At 53.8% G+C, this 19,284-nt stretch overlaps 1 protein-coding gene across 4 annotated transcripts in view; it reads left to right on the top strand.

Annotated features, from left to right (window-relative positions):
* The window catches only part of LOC105469707 (LDL receptor related protein 5), a 142,727-nt gene that overhangs the window by 97,751 nt on the left and 25,692 nt on the right, over positions 1-19,284 (top strand). For all 4 annotated transcript variants that reach the window (XM_011721116.3, XM_071074144.1, XM_071074145.1 and 1 more), the window contains 6 exons: positions 183-472; positions 3,986-4,212; positions 5,492-5,676; positions 7,749-8,072; positions 10,344-10,543; positions 18,137-18,345. In XM_011721116.3, the coding sequence (XP_011719418.2) occupies positions 183-472; positions 3,986-4,212; positions 5,492-5,676; positions 7,749-8,072; positions 10,344-10,543; positions 18,137-18,345 (1,435 nt within the window). The remainder of the gene's footprint in view (positions 1-182; positions 473-3,985; positions 4,213-5,491; positions 5,677-7,748; positions 8,073-10,343; positions 10,544-18,136; positions 18,346-19,284) is intronic.

Here is a 19,284-nt window from a genome sequence, read left to right as displayed (position 1 = left end):
GCCAGGGGAACGATAATCACAGCCCAGCCCAGCCATGAGGTCGAACCAACCCGGGGGTGAGTCCTGAGCTCAGCACCCCTGAGCTGTGTGGCTCACGGTGGCATTCACTTGGTGGCTTGGCCACACCCCTTTCCCTGCTGGGCTGGTGGTGTTTAGATTGGAGCCTCTGTGTTCGCTTCCAGGAACCAACCCGTGTGCGGACAGGAACGGGGGGTGCAGCCACCTGTGCTTCTTCACGCCCCACGCAACCCGGTGTGGCTGCCCCATCGGCCTGGAGCTGTTGAGTGACATGAAGACCTGCATCGTGCCCGAGGCCTTCTTGGTCTTTACCAGCAGAGCCGCCATCCACAGGATCTCCCTTGAGACCAACAACAACGACGTGGCCATCCCGCTCACGGGCGTCAAGGAGGCCTCAGCCCTGGACTTCGATGTGTCCAACAACCACATCTACTGGACAGACGTCAGCCTGAAGGTAGCGTGGGCCAGACGTGCACGCAGGCAGCCTGTATGGGAAAACCTTGCCTCTGTTCCTGCCTCAAGGGCTTCAGACACTTTTCTTAAAGCACTGTCATATTTATTTATTTATTTATTTATTTTTGAGACGGAGTCTTGCTCTGTCGCCCGGGCTGTTTGCAGTGGCCGGATCTCAGCTCACTGCAAGCTCCGCCTCCCGAGTTTACACTATTCTCCTGCCTCAGCCTCCCATGTAGCTGGGACTACAGGCGCCCGCCACCTCGCCTGGCTAGTTTTTTGTATTTTTTAGTAGAGACGGGGTTTCACCGTGTTAGTCAGGATGGTCTCGATCTGACCTCGTGATCTGCCCATCTCGGCCTCCCAAGGTGCTGGGATTACAGGCTTGAGCCACCGCGCCCGGCCTGTCATATTTATTGTAACTCAATTCAAGCTAATCAAATATGAGCAAGCTTATTTTTTAAAAAATAGATGATTATAGTGAGCAAATCCGGTAGACACACACAAGGGCTTTTGTGAAATGCTTGTGTGAATGTGAAATGTTTGTTGTCTGTTGAGCTTGACTTCAGAGACTCCACCCGCTCCCTCGTCACTGCCCGTTTGCTTTGCAGACTCTTTCTTCATTTATAGTGCAAATATAAACATTCAGGACAAATACAGGAAGACTTTTTTTTTTTTTTTTTTTTGAGACGGAGTCTTGCTCTGTCGCCCAGGCTGGAGTACAGTAGCATGATCTCAGCTCACTGCAACCTCCGCCTCCCGGGTTCAAGCGATTTTCCTGCCTCAGCCTCCTGAGTAACTGAGATTACAGGCACGTGCCACCATGCCCAGCTAGCTTTTTCGTATTTTTAGTGGAGACAGGATTTCACCATGTTGGCCAGGCTGGTCTTGAACTCCTGACCTCAGGTGATCTGCCCGCCTCAGCCTCCCAAAGTGCTGCGATGACAGGTGTGAGCCACTGCGCCTGGCCTAGAAAGACTTTTTGCCTCTAAAGAAGGGTTTACTAAACTGGTCCATGGGCTGACCTTCTGATTCTGTAAAGAAAGTTTGATTTGTGGCTGGGTGCAGTGGCTCACGCCCGTAATCCCAGCACTTTGGGAGGCCGAGGGGGGCGGATCACCTGAGGTTGGGAATTTGAGACCAGCCTGACCAACATGGAGAAACTCCATCTCTACTAAAAATACAAAAGAAATTAGCCGGGCATGGCGGTGCACGCCTGTAATCCCAGCTACTTGGGAGGCTGAGGCAGGAGACTCACTTGAACCTGGGAGGGCGGGGGTTGTGGTGAGCCGAGATGGCACCATCGCACTCCAGCCTGGGCAACAAGAACAAAACTCTGTCTCAAAAAAAAAAAAAAAAAAAGAAAATTTGATTGGTGCACACCAAAGCGCATTTGTTTGTAGATTGTCTGCGGCAGTTTTTGTGCTGCTGAGTTGAGTTGTGGCAGATCTGTATGGGTTCTAAAGCCTAAACTATGTACCATCCGCCCCTTTACAGAAAAAGTGTGCTGACCTCTGTTCTAAAGTATTGGACAACTACAATGTTTGCTCATTTATTATTCTACTATTTGTTTTCTGGATTTTTGTTTGTTTGTTTTTGAGATAGGGTCTCCCTCTGTCACGCAGGCTGGACTGCAGTGGTGTAATCTCAGCTTACTGCAGCCTCGACCTCCTGGGCTCTAGTGATCCTCCCACCTCAGCCCCCCTAGTAGCTGGGACTACAGGCACACACCACCACACCTGGCTGATTTTTATGTTGTGGAGACAGGGTTTCCCCATGTTGCCCAGGCTGGTTTCAAACTCCTAGGCTCAAGCGCCTGCCTCAGCTTCCCAAAGTGCTGGGATTACAGGTGTGAGCCACTATGCCCGGCCTATTTTACTATTTGTATTACATATCTTTAAAAGATTTTTTATGACTTTAAGTCACAAGCGTTCTTTGTAAAAAAAAGAAAATAAGGCCGGGCGCGGTGGCTCAAGCCTGTAATCCCAGCACTTTGGGAGGCCGAGACGGGCGGATCACAAGGTCAGGAGATCGAGACCATCCTGGCGAACACGGTGAAACCCCGTCTCTACTAAAAAATACAAAAAACTAGCCGGGCGAGGTGGCGGGCGCCTGTGGTCCCAGCTACTCGGGAGGCTGAGGCAGGAGAATGGCGTAAATCCGCGAGGCGGAGATTGCAGTGAGCCGAGATGGCGCCACTGCACTCCAGCCCGGGCGACAGAGTGAGACTCCGTCTCAAAAAAAAAAAAAAAAAAAAGAAAAGAAATATATAGAAAAGTATAAAAAATAAAATATAAAATAAAAATTGTCCATAACCTCTCCAGCCAGAGACGACCGTTGTTGACACCTCAGCATATTGCCTTCAAGTCTTTTTTCTCTAGGATAGCATTTCTCATCATCACAGACGTATGCTACACAGAATTCTGTCTCCTGATTTTTTCACTTGACGTTACAACAGGTATTTGATGACGCTATGAAAAACTCTTTGGCACAATCTTTTAAACGTATGAAATACTCCACTGCACAGATGTTCCCTTTTAGGCTTAACTGTTCTTTTATTATCTATGTGCTGGTTACAGCCGGGCACCGTGGCTCATGCCTGTAATCCCAACACTTTGGGAGGCTGAGGCAGGAGGATCACTTGAGCCCAGAAGTTTGAGACCAGCCTGGGCAACATAGTGAGACCCCATCTCTACAAAAAACTTTTTTAATAAGTCGGGCATAGTGGTACACAGCTGTAGTCCCAGCTACCCAGGAGGCTGAGTTGGGAGGATTGCTTGAGCCCCAGGAGGTTGATGCTACAGTGACCTGAGATTACACCACTGCACTCCAAGCTGAGCAACAGAGCAAGACCTGTCTGCGTGGGGAAAACAAAAATATATATATATAATATATGTTATATATTTATAAATATCAGATATATAATTTTAAAATATTATATAAATGTATATTTATAAATGTATGTCATATATTTATAAATACACATTTATATATTATATATTATATATGTATATAAAATTTCCCAAGTTGCTTTTTCCAAAAAAGTGTCTTGCTAAATTTCAAACGTTCATTTAAAAACTTGAATGTTGGTGATCCTGTCCAGAATGTGTTCAGTAGCTGCTCCTGGTGGCCAAGCGTCTCGGGAGATGTCTACAAAACACGCTGGTTCTGGCTGGGCGCGGTGGCTCATGCCTGTAATCCCAGCACTTTGGGGGGCTGAAGCAGGTGGATTACCTGAGGTCTGGAGTTCGAGACGAGCCTGGCCAACCTGGTGAAATCCCATCTCAACTAAAAATACAAAAAAATTAGCTGGGCGTGGTGGCGGGCACCCACCTCCTTGGGAGGCTAAGGGCAGGAGAATCGCTTAAACCCAGGGGGCAGAGGTTGCAGTGAGCTGAGATCGCACCATTGCACTTCAGGCTGGGCAAGAAGAGTGAAACTCTGTCTCAAAAAAAAAAGACAAAAAGATGCTTGTTCCTAAAACGTGGCCCTTTTCCTCCTCACCTGCTGCCAGACCATCAGCCGCGCCTTCATGAATGGGAGCTCGGTGGAGCACGTGGTGGAGTTCGGCCTTGACTACCCCGAGGGCATGGCCGTTGACTGGATGGGCAAGAACCTCTACTGGGCCGACACCGGGACCAACAGGATCGAAGTGGCGCGGCTGGACGGGCAGTTCCGGCAAGTCCTCGTGTGGAGGGACTTGGACAACCCGAGGTCGCTGGCCCTGGATCCGACCAAAGGGTAAGGGTTTGCCTGTCCCGTGTGTCCTCGTGTCCACCTCTCTGTGTGAGACAGTGCGGGGGTGCCAACTGGGCGAGGTGGCAGGCTGCCCCTGTGGCCCTCGGTGATTAGCCTTGATGATGTCCAGGACTGGTAGGACCCTCAGAGGTCATGGAGTTCATTCGTGGAGCAGGGGCTGAGGCTGTGTCAGGCCCAGTGCTGGCTGCTTTCACCTGGGCCGTCTCACCAAAGCGTCCATGGAGCCTGCATAGGGCAGGTATCTGTGTCAGTTTTACAGATGCAGAAACAGGCTCAGAGAAACCAAGTGACTTTCCTAAGGTCACATACCCAGTTAGAGCAGGGCTGGACCAGGAAGTGCTGTCTCAGGCTCCCAACCAGGCCTCCTTGCTTTGTACTCTTTTGCTAAAACTATGATCCAGAATCGACTTTGAGGTCCCCGGACCTCAGGCTCCTCCGAAATGGCCTCTTGGAGGCTACTGAGCCACAGCTTAGGACCCACCTCGAGAAGTAAACGTGCTTGTAGCTGCCGGGCATCCTGGCGGCCATGCCCTGGGCACTGGGGTCAGACAGGCCCCAGTTGTGGGGGGCGTCTCTCTGGACTTGAGTTTTCTTTTCTGTGCATTGGGCACAGTGACCAGCCCGTAAAGCATCTGTGATGTGTGCAGCAGCCCAGTCCCTGCCTGTCACCTGTTCTGCTAGGGAAGGAAGGAAGACTTCAGGATGGCAGGACATAGAAAGAGGTCCAGGTTTTAGAGCAAGGGCAGGTCAAAGTTAGAAAATTCTGAAATGAGGATGTGCATTTCCTCCTCTGGATCTGCTAAAAGAAGAGGGAAGGAGGGGCTGCTGCGGGAGGATCCCAGAGCCGAGTTTACGTCCGGATCCTGCAAGGCCTCCCCTGCCCTGAGGTCTTGTTTTGTGATGTGCTCGTGTCCATCCTGGTTTCTGCCGTGTCCCCAACATCCGGCCAAGCTTAGGGGGATGTTCCAGCACACACTCACCCTGTCTGTGCGCCTGTTTTTGTGTCTGTACATGGGTATTTACTCGCCTTACAAGTGAGCCACTGTGGGAATTCAGGGAGGTGGCCCAGTGACCACCCCTGGAGGGATATGTGTGTGGCAGGGGGCGAGGGTCTCACCCTTCCCTGCTTCCTGCGCGTGGCTTTCTCCAGGACGGGGAGGGCTGAGCTGAAGAGATGGGGGCAGTTGCATCCCTCCGCCACTCGCTGTCCTGCGGTGAGAGTGGACTCACCGAGCCGCCCCTTCTCCCTTGTGCCTTCCAGCTACATCTACTGGACCGAGTGGGGCGGCAAGCCGAGGATCGTGCGGGCCTTCATGGACGGGACCAACTGCATGACACTGGTGGACAAGGTGGGCCGGGCCAACGACCTCACCATTGACTATGCTGACCAGCGCCTCTACTGGACCGACCTGGACACCAACATGATCGAGTCGTCCAACATGCTGGGTGAGGGCCGGGCCGGGCCGGGGCCTGCTGGTCGTGGAGGGCGGGGCAGCTGGACGTTGGCCACCCTGCTGCACATGCCCTGTGGCCTGCAATTCCCCAACCTGCCAGGAGCTGTGGCCACACCTTCGACTGCCCAGCAGCCTCACCCTCTGCTGTGGGGGTTGTCCCTGTCCACCCCTGGGTGCCGTGCTGCAGTTGTGTTGGGAGAGGCTCTGGTGACAGCTGTTTCCTGTGCACCTGCTGAGCACCAGGTCCCAGCTAATCCCTGTGCCAGGACTCTAACGCACGTGGTGGAGGTTTTCATTGCTGGGGAAGCTGAGGCCTGAGGAAGCCACGTGACTTGCCTTAGGTCACAGAGCTGGTGAGTTCAGGATCCCCCCGAGACACCAGGGCCGGCACTCCATCCCCACCCAGCCCTGAGCCCCACCGTGTGTGCGGATTGTGCTGGGAGTGTCCTGGGACCCAGGGGCTGGTGCTCTCATCTCCTTTCTCCAGATCATGAGAATGAAGCTCAGGGAAGTTTGAAAAAAAAAACCTATCCCAAGTCACACAGCGGCAGGAGCAGGATTTGAACCCAGAGCAGGGGACTGCACACTCTGTTCTGCTAGAGTAGTTATGTTAGCTGTCCTGGGTGATATGGCAGGTGACAGGAGCCACCATGCTCAACAAAGGGACCCCCATCCCCCCTGCCAAGTCGGGAGAGTGGAAGGTCACGGGCAGATGCTCTGAAGGGCCAGGTGCAGTGGCTCATACCTGTAATCCCAGCACTTTGTGAGGCCAAGGCGGGCAGATGGTTTAAGCCCAGGAGTTCAAGACCAGCCTGGGTAACGTAGTGAGACCCCATCTCTACAAAAAATTTTTTAAAAACTTAGCTGGGCATGGTGGTTCATGCCTGTAGTCCTAGCTACTTGGGAGGTCAGATGGGAGGATTGCTTGAGCCCAGGAGGTTGAGGCTGTGGTGAGCTATGATCGTGCCACTGCACTCCAGCCTGGGCAATAGAGTGAGACCCTGTCTCAAAAAAAAGAAAAAAAAGAAAATAAAAAAACTCTGAGGGCTCAGGTCCAAGCCCCCAGGCAGCCCTTGGCTTGAGGGCAGACAAGGGAGGAGGGGGTCACCTGGGCATCCCTGACTTTTGGCCCCTGGCAGAGGGACCTTTGGTGACCTTGACCAAAGCAGAACCTCTGAGCACATCAGCCATGTCGAACCGCTCAGGAATGGCAGCAAGAATTTGGCTTCTGACCACCACTGCTACTCGCCATCTGCGGTGGGCGTGTTGTGCCCATTTTACAGATGAGGAGGCTGGGGCATCGGCCAGCTGCATGCCTTGTCCCACGTACTGCATAGGCAGAGCTGGCACTTGAACCCCGTGTCCCGGTTGCTGCTGGGGGTGGGCTGCACCCTGGCTTGTGATGCCAGTACCTAGGTTTGCACGTGACTTCGTGACTGTCACCAGCTCTGCAGGGAATCCCATGACCCAGCTCATCCAGGCCGCATGCAAACCTGTTGCCAGGCGAGAAACCGGTCACAGCACAGCTGTGGTTGCCTGAAATGATTAAGCTCATTAATCACCCCAGAGTGAGGACAGACTCAGATGAAAACCAGCAAAAGCCCTGGAAATTCATGTGACCCTGCCAGTGAGGGTGGCCATGTGCATTGCAGCCTGGCCGTCATTCTGCTGTACGTACAGTGTTTTGGACTTAAACGCTCCGGATGTTTACTGAGTGCTTGAATAATAACATGGAAGGCCCGGGCTTGTTGCTGCGGGAGTGAAGGATGCATAGCCAGGCCTGACATGGTGAACACAGGAACATAGAGCCTCGTTGCCTGCCTGGGTGGTAATCCCGGCCCTGCCGCTTAGCAACTGTGTGACTGTAGCCAGGTCAGTTAATTTTAGTAGATCCTGCCTGCTCTTCAGTGGATCTTGCCAGTTTTCCAAGGTGGCCAAACACTTTAAGGCACTCACGTGGTCGCTAGGCTGCAGGGTTGAACTCCGGCTTGTCCCTCAGGGCGCCCTGTGCTCTGTGGCCTGGCTGTGCTGTTGCTGACACCGTGCCTGTGTGTGTCCATGCAGGTCAGGAGCGGGTTGTGATTGCTGACGACCTCCCGCACCCGTTCGGTCTGACGCAGTACAGCGATTATATCTACTGGACGGACTGGAATCTGCACAGCATCGAGCGGGCTGACAAGACCAGTGGCCGGAACCGCACCCTCATCCAGGGCCACCTGGACTTTGTGATGGACATCCTGGTGTTCCACTCCTCCCGCCAGGATGGCCTCAACGACTGCATGCACAACAACGGGCAGTGCGGGCAGCTGTGCCTTGCCATCCCCGGCGGCCACCGCTGCGGCTGTGCCTCACACCACACCCTGGACCCCAGCAGCCGCAACTGCAGCCGTAAGTGCCTCGCGGTCCCCTGCACCTCACTCCCTCGTTAGATCAGACTGGTTCTGGGAGCTGACGCTGAAAGAAGTTTCTCATCTGGGGTTCCTGGGTGTACATAGATGGTTGGGTAGGTTGTGCACTGCACAAGCTGCATGATGCTACCTGAAGGTCCAGGTCCAGGCTGGGTGGACTTGTTGCTTCATCAGGACACAGGTAAATGGCCAAAACCCCTCAGCTGGCAGGTCTCGGAAAGGATCTTTGGGTGTGAAAGCCAGTCACGGGGGAAGGGCGCTCGCTCATACTGCCAGCAGGATGCTGAGTGCTTTCCACAGCGCTCATTTACTCGTCAAGCCTGGAGGGTGGGGAGTAGCATGGTCCCATCTCACATACAAGGAACCCGACGCACAGAGAGGTGTGGCAACCCACCCAAGGCCATACGACCGGAGCGGGTTGAGCCAGGGTTGACTGTGGCAGGCTGGCTCAAGAGTCCCTGCTCCTGAACACCCTTGCCAGGCAGCCTGGATCAGTTCGGGGAATTTTTGCCCTGACCCTCGGAAGCAGGTGAGCCTCTTTGTTCTCATGTCAGTGATGAGAAGAGTGACTTTCCTATGGCCCCTCTGGAGGACATGTGCTTCCTGTTGGCAGGCTCTTCCCCCATGACATCAGCAGTGAGCTGGTTATGATTCCCGACGCAGAACTTGATCGTTTATAAAGCTGTTTGTCATCCAGGCCCCGTTGGAGTCTCATGTAGACCTGGGCAACGGCAGGGCTGGTCTTGCCTGTCCCAGCTGCATGGATGGGGAACTTGAGGCTTGCAAAGGTTAAGGGGCTGTTCGAGGCCCAGGCTGGCAGGAGATGGGCCTGGGCCAGAGTCTGGGACTTTCCATGCCTGGACTGTCTTTAGTGCTGTTGCTCACCATGCCTCCCTGGGGCCATGATCTTGGAGAGTCAAACAGAGGTGCAGGTAACCCATGGCAAGGAGGGGTTGCCATGACTCAGAGTCCCCGTCCTGTGCCCGGCAGACCTGGTGCAGTGACTTGGATTTCGGACCAGTCACCATAGCCCGAAGTGCCACAGCTTCTGAACCCAGGCAGGACTCAGGCCAGGACTCTGTTTGCTGCTGAGAGGGAGAGGCCGCTGGATGTCCTGGTCCTGCTAGAGAGCTGGTTCTTCCGGTCCTGCTGCCAGTGCACTGAGAGGAGGCCCAGCTTGATTCCGGGGCTGCCCTGTGGTGGCACATGCTGCTCACTGACACCCTCGAGGAGAGTCTCCTCCTGGGCTTGTCGTTGACTGTGCCCGGTTTTCTGCAGTTCACTGGTGTACACATAGGCACATAGCAAACTGCACACACAGTCATGGGTACGAGTTTCACTACCATTCCACCACCAATGTTCACACCATTACCTGCCTTCTGTCTTAAGTTTTCATCATTTAAAAATAAATTTATTGGGCTGGGCGTGGTGGCTTACGGCTGTAATCCTAGCAATTTGGGAGGCTGAGGTGGGCGGATCACCCGAGGTCAGGAGTTCAAGATCAGCCTGGCCAATATGGTGAAACCCCATCTCTACTAAAAATAAAAAATTAGCCAGGCATGGTGGGGCACACCTGTAATCCTAGCTACTCGGGAGGCTGAGACAGGAGAATTGCTTGAACTTGGGAAGGAGAAGTTTCAGGTGAGCCGAGTTTGTGCCACTGCACTCTAGCCTGGACAACAAGAGCGAAACTCTGTCTCAAATAAATAAATGCAGGGCGCAGTGGCTCACACCTGTAATCCCAGCACTTTGGAGGCCGAGGCGGGCGGATCATGCGGTCAGGAGATCAAGACCATCCTGGCTAACCCAGTGAAACCCCGTCTGTACTAAAAATACAAAAAATTAACTGGGTGTGGTGGCGGGCCCCTGTAGTCCTGGCTACTTGGGAGGTTGAGGCAGAAGAATGGCGTGAACCCGGGAGGCGGAGCTTGCAGTGAGCCAAGATCGTCTAGCCTGGGCAACAGTGCGAGACTCCGTCTCTAAATAAATAAATAAATAAATAAATAAATAAATAATCTATTTCAAAAATAAAACTTGTACTTTGAAACAGCAGAGACACATATGACATGGAGAATGAAATTCCCCATAGCGCACCCCCGAGAAACAGCCCTGGTCCCCCCATCTTTCCCGTGGACCTCCAGCGGGGTGGATGCTGAGCCACCTGTTGTAGTCAAGTGGTGTTCTGTCCCGCCCGCCAGCTCCTCTTTGGCTTCCAGACACCCACCTGCAGCCCTATCTTTGCCTCCTCTAGCGCCCACCACCTTCTTGCTGTTCAGCCAGAAATCTGCCATCAGTCGGATGATCCCGGACGACCAGCACAGCCCGGATCTCATCCTGCCCCTGCATGGGCTGAGGAACGTCAAAGCCATCGACTATGACCCACTGGACAAGTTCATCTACTGGGTGGACGGGCGCCAGAACATCAAGCGAGCCAAGGACGATGGGACCCAGGCAGGTGCCCCGTTGGAAGGGTGCGGGGTGCTTCCCAAGGTGCACCTCTTGCTGGTTTCCAGGCTGCTGCCCTTGTCCTTAGCAGAGGCAGGAAACAGAACTTGGTTCTGGGTGAACGATGACTTGGGCTTCGATTACATAGTCACGGGGTATAGCCCTGAGCTGCGTGGAACCCCGAGACTGTGATTATCTGTAGAAACTGGGTTTCTTAGTAGTTTAAGTAGTCATGGTGGGGTCAAACCCCACAGGACTTTTTTCTTTCCCAGAAAGAAAAGTGGTCTTGAGTCATGCAGGGGTAGTTGGTACTGGTTAATCTAGGTTTATCCTTTATTTTGTAGGAATTGTACAGTCATTTCTGCTACGATGCAGTATATGTGCTTCTAAAAGTCACCACACTGCAAAATCGCACAGTAAAAATGACACGAATCATAGGAAAAAGGGGACCAGGGCACAACCCCCAAAATCTCCGTCAGTGACATGTAAGAGAAGAGAGGAACCTGGGAAATAGCAGAGTGCCTTTTGCACATTAAATGGTTAGATATATCCCACAATACTGTGCATTCATAAACGTTAACACTGCAATAAATATGGCACTTTACCTTGGGAAGATCTGGAGTTGGCTCATGAGTGTGGAAGGGTGCAGTGCGTGAGTTTTCGTGAAGCGCTGGAAGGAGGATTGTGGGAAATCAGATGGAACGTTCTCATCCCAGGTGTGGAGAGGAGTGGGTCATGGCCCCGGCAGTGAGCCCAGGGAGGTCAGAGACGGAGGTGTGTGTGTGGGTGTGACCCTGCGCAGTTCCCTGCCGGCTGTGGTTTTCTGCATTCGCTTAATGTGTCTCACGGAGGAAATTGTGCATGAGCAAATGTGAAACCGTGCTGTGCTCAAATTGTCCTAATATATCACTGCGTTGGAACAGAGTTGCTTTTTTTTTTTTTTTGAAATGGAGTCTCACTCTGTCACCCAGCCTGGAGTGCAGTGGCGTGATCTCGGCTTGCTGCAACCTCTGCCTCCTACGTTCAAGCGATTCTCCTGCCTTAGCCTCCTGAATAACTGGGATTACAGGTGTGAGCCACTGCGTCCCGGCCAGGTTTGCATTTTTAAAACAAGTGCTAGGCTGGGTGTGGTGGCTCACGTCTGTAATCCCAGCACTTTGGGAGGCTGAGGTAGGCGGATCACCCGAGGTCAGGAGTTCAAGACCAGCCTGGCCAACATGGTGAAACCCCATCTCTACTGAAAATACAAAAATTAGCTGGGCATGGTGGTGGGTGCCTGTAATCCCAGGTACTCAGGAGGCTGAGGCAGGGGAATCACTTGAACCCAGGAGGCAGAGGTTGCAGTGAGCCGAGATCACACCAGTGCACTCCAGCCTGGGTGACAAGAGCAAAACTCCATCTCAAAAAATAAAAAATAAAAAAACAATTGCTGTAGCAGAAGCAACCACTTTGCGGTGTCAGGCTTGTGTGACCTGTTCCAGGAATGATGTGCTCACGGCAGCCTCAGGCCCACCTGGAGTCTGCAGCATGGGGCACAACAGGTTCATTAGCGTAGAATTCCAGGACAGGCCTGGCTCCTAAGCAGCCTTCTTTTATAAAAACTACAGAGCCCGCATGTAATCCCAGCACTTTGGGAGGCTGAGGCAGGTGGATCATGAGGTCAGGAGCTCAAGACCAGCCTGGCCAACATGGTGAAATCCTGTCTCTACTAAATATACAAAAATTAGCTGGGTGTGGTGGCGAGCACCTGTAGTCCCAGCTACTCAGGAGGCTGAGGCAGGAGAATTGCTGAACCTGGAAGGCAGAGGTTGCAGTGAGCTGAGACCACGCCATTGCACTCCAGCCTGGGCAACAGAGCGAGACTCCATCTCAAAACAAAACAAAACAAAACAAAAAACTACAGAGCCACACGGCCTCTTTCTCCACCGAGCATCGGTGTGGGAGCTTGTGTTATTGTGATGAAATCTTGGTACTTTCTTGAGGCAGAGAGAGGCTGAGCGTCTGGAAAGACTTTCAGATGGGTCGCCATGTCCGCCGTCGGTTCCGCTGTCGTGCCCCCCATCTGAAGGATGGTGCTGTCCAGACAGGCTGGACGCCCCTTTCCACCAGATCCTTCCTCCCGCAGCAGTTTCTAGTTGAGTTGTACTGTGAGGTCTGTGTCCTTGGTTGATGGCAAAAGTCAGTCGAATTGAAATTCAGAGCCATGCCCGGCTCCCTGGAGCTTCTCTCCTGGGCAGCTGTGATCATTGCCTCTGTTGTGGTGCAGATGGTGGAAATGGATTCCTTTCATCTTGCTTGCTACAGGTGACTGTCACGTGGAGTCCTTTGGAGAAAGGGACGTGTTAATTGATGGATGTGTGGCTCCTATGCTGGGAAAGCTCCTGGGCGTACATTGCCTTAGTGTCTCATTGGAGCTGCGTTCTTTTCTGGTGTCTGGTAGGCAGAGGTGATGAAGACTTGGAAGAAAACCCAGAAGGTTTTCCACTTAATTTGGAGAATGTGCTTTCCCCCTCTCGTGTCTGTCGCTAGGGTGCAGCCTCCTGCAGCCGCCGTGCTCTGTGGACGCTGGCTTTGATTCTTTACCAGGGGTCCCCCTGCTCCTCCAAAAGATGGTGTCTAAATTATCATCCAGTTGGCCGAGGTTTTTGTTTTCTATTGTTTTTTATTGTGGTAAATATACATAACATAAAATTTACCATTTTAATTATTTTGTTCTTGTTTTTGAGACAGGGTCTCACCCCAGTGCCCGGGCTGGAGTGCAGTGGTGCGATCATGGCTCATTGCAGCCTCAGCCTCCTGGCTCCAGTGATCCTCTCACCTCAGCCTCTCTAGTAGCTGGAACTACAGGCATACACTACCACATCTGGCTGATTTTTTTAATTGTAGAGACCCACTATGTTGCCCAGGCTGGTCTCAACTCCTGGACTCAAACCATCCGCCCACCTCACCCTCCCAAAGTGCTGGGATTACAGGCATGAGCCACAACACCCAGCCATTTTAACTTTCTCTCTCTCTCTCCTTTCTGTCTCTTTCTTTCTTTCTGTCTTTCTTTCTTTTTTGAGATGGAGTCTCACTCTGTCACCCAGGCTGGAGTGGAATGCCGCGGTATCGACTCACTGCAACCTCCGCCTCCCAGGTTTAAGCGATTCTCCTGCCTCAGCCTCCTGAGTAGCTGGGACTACAGGGGTCCATCACCATGCCCAGCTAATTTTTGTATTTTTTAGCAGAGACGGGGTTTCACCATGTTGGCCAGGCTGGTCTCGAACTTCTAACCTGGTTATCCGCCCGCCTCAGCCTCCCAAAGTGCTGAGATTACAGGTGTGAGCCACTGTGACCGGCCTTGTTTTGAGACAAGGTCTTGCCCTGTCGCCCAGACTGGAGTGCAGTGGTGGGCTCTTGGCTCGCTGCAGCCTTCACCTCCCAGGCGCAAGTTGTGCACCTCCATACCTGGCTAATGGTATTTTATGTAGAGACAGATTTCACCGTGTTGCCCAGGCTGGCCTCGAACTGGACTCAAGCAGCCCGTCCAGCTCGGCCTCCCAAAGTACTGAGATAACAGGCGTGAGCCCATTTTACCTATTCTGCAGTGGACAGTTCAGTGGCATTCAGTCAGTTCACATGGTAACCACCACCGCCATTCATCTCCAGACTACTTCACCTTCTCGGACCGAAACTGTGCATTAAACACACTCCTCATCTCGCTCTCACAGCCACCATTCTACTTTGTCTCTCTCTGCCTTCTCTAGGTACCACATGTAAGTGGAATTAGACCAATATTTGCCCTTCTCTAACTAGCTTTTTTCACGTGGCATGGTGTCCTCAAGGTTCATCTGTGTTGCAGCCTGTGTCAGGATTTCCTTCCTTAAATTAAGCCTGAGTAATAACCCATTGTAAGGGCTGGGTGTGGTGGCTCACACCCTCTAATCCCAGTACTTTGGGAGTCTCAGATGGGCAGATCACTTGAGGTCAGGAGTTTGAGACCAGCCTGGCCAACATAGTGAAACACTGGCTCTACTAAAAGTACCAAATTAGCTGGGTGTGGTGGTGCGCACCTGTAATCCCAGTTACTCAGGAGGCTGAGGCAGGAGAATTGCTTGCACCCGGGAGGGAGAGGTTGCAGTGAACCAAGATTGTGCCTCTGCCATCCAGCCTGGACAACACAGTGAGACCCCGTCTCAAAAAAAATCATGGTATGGATGTACGGACCACATGTTGTTATTTATCCATCCACGGGTGCCAGGTCGCTTCCTCCTCTGGTTGTCGTGAATAAGCCGCTCTAAACATTTCCTTCCATGGTGAAGGTTTTCTTCTAGTGAGGAAAAGGCGTGTTGCCTGTGGTGTTGCATAGGATTCTGGTAAGAAAGTTTGCACTAATTGTAAGTATTTGTACTTAACATTAAAAAGAAAGCTCAGGCCGGGCGCGGTGGCTCAAGCCTGTAATCCCAGCACTTTGGGAGGCCGAGACGGGCGGATCACGAGGTCAGGAGATCGAGACCATCCTGGCTAACACGGTGAAACCCCGTCTCTACTAAAAAATACAAAAAACTAGCCGGGCGAGGTGGCGGGCGCCTGTAGTCCCAACTACTCGGGAGGCTGAGGCAGGAGAATGGCGTGAACCCGGGAGGCGGAGCTTGCAGTGAGCTGAGATCCGGCCACTGCACTCCAGCCTGGGCGACAGAGCGAGACTCCATCTCAAAAAAAAAAAAAAAAAAAAAAAAGAAAGCTCAGGGGCTGGGTGCGGTGGCTCACACCTGTAATCCCAGCACTTTGGGAGGCCGAGGCGGGCGGATCACAAGGTCATGAGATCGAGACCATCCTGGCTAACACGGTGAAACCCCGTCTCTACTAAAAATACAAAAAAAATTAGCTGGGCATGGTGGCAGGCACCTGTAGTCCCAGCTAGTTGGGAGGCTGAGGCAGGAGAATGGCGTGAACCCAGGAGGCGTGGAGCTTGCAGTGAGCCGAGATCACGCCACTGTACTCCAGAGTAAGACTCCGTCTCACGCAAGACTACATGTCAAAAAAAAAAAAAAAAAAAGAGCTCAGGGTTTATGAAACTGGCTAGCCGTGTAAAGTTTGCTGTGTTGTTTTTGCGCCTGAGAGGAGTGTGGCCAGGGTGTCACGTCACACAGTACACGTTTCTCAGATGGTTGTTCTCCAGACTGCTGTCCCAAAGTCTGGTTTTGCATCTGGTTCCCACAGACCCACCCTCCACGGTGAGCCTGATTTTGCCAGGGTAGCTGGAATCTTGCTTGTCTTCCAGCCTGGCAGCTGTACCAGGCCGGGGTCCGCAGCTGGAGAGCTCTGTGGCTTTTAGGAGGGAATTTGTTCAGTTGGTGTTGACACATGGCCCCCTAGGGTCCGTCGCTCTGTGGCGATGTGGATGTTGTTATCTACAAAGACACGTGATCCTTCGTGTCTGATGAAAGTGATGATGTCTTTGCAGCTGCCCAGCAAGGCTATGTGTGTGTGTGTGTGTGTGTGTGTGTGTGTGGTGTGTGTGGTGTGGGGGGTGTGTGTGTGTGGTGTGTGGTGGGTGTGGGGTGTGTATGTGTATGGGGGAGGGAGGCACCATTTCCATCTGGGTCCAAGAGGCTGGGCCTGGGGAAGAAGCTTCTTTTTATTTACTTAGAGACTTTATTTGTATTTTTCAGGCTGGGGTGTAGTAGTATGAGCATAGGGTGTGTGTGTGTGTGTGTGTGTGTGTGTGTGGTGTGGGGTGTGTGTGTATGTATATGGGGGAGGGAGGCACCCTTTCCACCTGGGTCCAAGAGACTGGGCCTAGGGAAGAAGTTTCTTTTTATCTACTTAGAGACTTTGTTTTATTTGTATTTTTTTGAGACAGGGTCCTACTCTGTCACCCAGGCTGGGGTGTGGTGGTGTGAGCATAGCTCACTGCAGCCTTGGCCTCCCAGGCTTAAGCGATCCTCCCACCTCAGCCTTCTTAGTAGCTGGGACTGTAGGCCTGCGTCACCATACCGAGCTAGTGTTTTTTTGTTTGGTTGGTTTAATTTTTTTTGATGCAGATGGAGTTTTGCTGCATTGCCCAGACTAGTCTCAAACTCCCCAGCTCATGTGATTCTCCCACCTCGGTTTCCCGACATTCTGGGATCACGGGCATGAGCCACTGCTGCCTCCCTGTTTTATTAACTGCTGAAAGACCTAGATAAAGTCTGAAAAGACTTACTCTCAGAGCACCATCCTGATATGATTCCCTCTGACTCAAGGGAGGGAGAGGGGAGCTTTTCCTTCAGGCCTGGGTGGCAGTAGCCCAGGTTCTCCAGGCGCCATTTGCCCCAGGCCAAATCACTCGGGATCTTGGATGCAGCTGTCTTTCGGGGTAACCCAAAGGGACCAGATCCTCCCGGGCAGTAGGCTTCTGGGCTGTCCTCTCCTCCTACATCAGCTCAGTAAGATCCCTTTGAAGGGATGCTGTTTCCGAGGCCCCAAAAGCCCAGGCTCATCCCTGAGATGCAGAGGGTGGGCTGGGCTCAGGCAGCGCTCCAGCATCTCCTGGCCGGTGACCCCGGAGAGTCCTTGAGAGTCACTGAGAGATATGGCTGCCCTGCGTTCTCAAGAGGGGCTCTGGGTCATTCCCCACACTCACCTGCCCCCACCCACCCTCACCTGGCCCCCAACCTGACCTACCCCTACATCTGTACCAGCCCCTTTACCTTCACCTGCCCTACCCACCCTCACCTCCCCTGTACCCTCACCTCACCCACTCACCCACCCCTGCACCCGCACCTGTCCACCTTCACCTAACCCCCACCCTCACCTGGCCTTTCCCTCACCTGGCCTCCCCCTCACCTGGCCTCCCCCCTCACCTGGCCTCCCCCCTCACCTGGCCTCCTGCCCTTGGGGAAGGGGTTATAAGGGGTGGCCCCCACACTGGCTGTCTTGGTGCCCTGCAGAGAAAACAGGACATGAGGGCCGCAGTCCAAAAGCTTGCGTCCTAGCAGGTGGAGAAGACAGGGACGTGTTGGGAAGGGCCCTGTGGTCCTGGGTGCCTTCTTGGCCATCAGCAGAGCCTTCATGGGAGCGCCAGGCTAGTGGCACACAGCTGGGTCCCCCGGTGGGTTGGCTGATGAGGCCTCAAGTCCGAGGCGGCAAGAGCTCTTCCAGAGGCCGTTGTCCGAATCGCTCCGGCATACTCGGGCGGGCATGTAGTTAGGAGCTGATTGAAGAGGAGAGACCCGCACACCAGTACTGGGATTTGACTTTCAGGCTAAACTCGAGAATCGTGGCCTCTGCTCTCCTGCCAGAGCTCTCCAGCCAGCGCCCGGGGGTCTCTGCAAGTGCCCGGGGGTCTCCAGCCAGTGCCCGGGGGTCTCCAGCCAGTGCCCAGGGGTCTCCACCAGTGCCGGGGAGTCTCCGCCAGTGCCCAGGGGTCTCCACCAGTGCCCGGGGGTCTCCAGCCAGTGCCCAGGGGTCTCCACCAGTGCCCGGGGGTCTCCAGCCAGTGCCCGGGGGTCTCCGCCAGTGCCCGGGGGTCTCCAGCCAGTGCCCGGGGGTCTCTGCCAGTGCCTGGGGGTCTCCAGCCAGTGCCCGGGGGGTCTCCAGCCAGTTCTCAGGAGTCTTCGTTTCTTTGTCTTACAGCCCTTTGTTTTGACCTCTCTGAGCCAAGGCCAAAACCCAGACAGGCAGCCCCACGACCTCAGCATCGACATCTACAGCCGGACGCTGTTCTGGACGTGCGAGGCCACCAATACCATCAACGTCCACAGGCTGAGCGGGGAAGCCATGGGGGTGGTGCTGCGTGGGGACCGCGACAAGCCCAGGGCCATCGTCGTCAATGCGGAGCGAGGGTAGGAGGCCAATGGGTGGGTGGGGGTGCTGCCCCCCAGGCATGCCCGCCGTGTCTTCCGCCGAATGCCAGCCTCTCACAGGCTGGGGTGATTTTCCACCCCGGTGATCCAATGGTTGGCTTTCCGGGATCCCAAAAGCAAACACAGGCTCTTTCACGGGCACTCCAGGGAAGCAGAAAGCCCTGAGGGCTAAAAGGGAAGGGGTAGCGCTGCTGAGAGGTCACAGGGCAGCGCTGGCCAATGGGAGTTGCAGTTGGTAGGTTTTGTACCATCCCTGTTAAACTTGAACCCTGTGCAGAAATCCCTTCCACGGCATGGGGGCTGCCCGTTGACTCGCTCCTGTTCCACTGCAGGGAGCTCCTGGGCTTCTTCCTCCCAGAGGCCCCCGATGCTCCCACCTGTTGATCGTCAGAGCTTCTTGTTGGTGGGAAGGCACCCAGGACCTGAAGGTCTCCAGAGGGAATAGCCAGGGAAAGAGGGAGACCGAAACCCACGTGACATGAAACTCAGGCTCCAAACTGAGCATGGCGGACAGGAGCGCGATGGCCTTCCTCCAATAGCTGGGGGGCTGGCATGAAGACAGGAGCTACAGCCAGCGCAGGTCCTGGGCCAGGAGCCCAGCGTTTGAGCCCTGACTCTGCCACTTACTGCCCACGTGACCTCAGGCGAGTGGCATAACCTCTTGGAGACTCAGTTTCCTCATTGGTAGGAATGGCAGCCACGGTGGTGCAGCCTCTGCAGCACACGGTGGGGTCAGTGGGTGGGAGCCCCAGGTCTGTAAGGTGGCTATGCAGGAGCCAGCTGGGCTGGTCTCCCAATGGCCAGGGCTCCAGGGTCCTTAGCAGCTGTGGGGGCCTGCATCTGTCTCCCGTGGCTGCTGTCAGAAATTACCAGAAGCTAAGTGGCTGAGAGTAATGGACGCTTGTTCTCTCATAGTTC

The sequence above is a fragment of the Macaca nemestrina genome, chromosome 12 (assembly GCF_043159975.1).
Source record: "Macaca nemestrina isolate mMacNem1 chromosome 12, mMacNem.hap1, whole genome shotgun sequence".
In the NCBI taxonomy this organism is placed as follows: Eukaryota; Metazoa; Chordata; class Mammalia; order Primates; family Cercopithecidae; genus Macaca; species Macaca nemestrina.
Note: the sequence above shows the minus strand (reverse complement) of the source record. Positions and strands in the feature narration are given on the sequence as shown.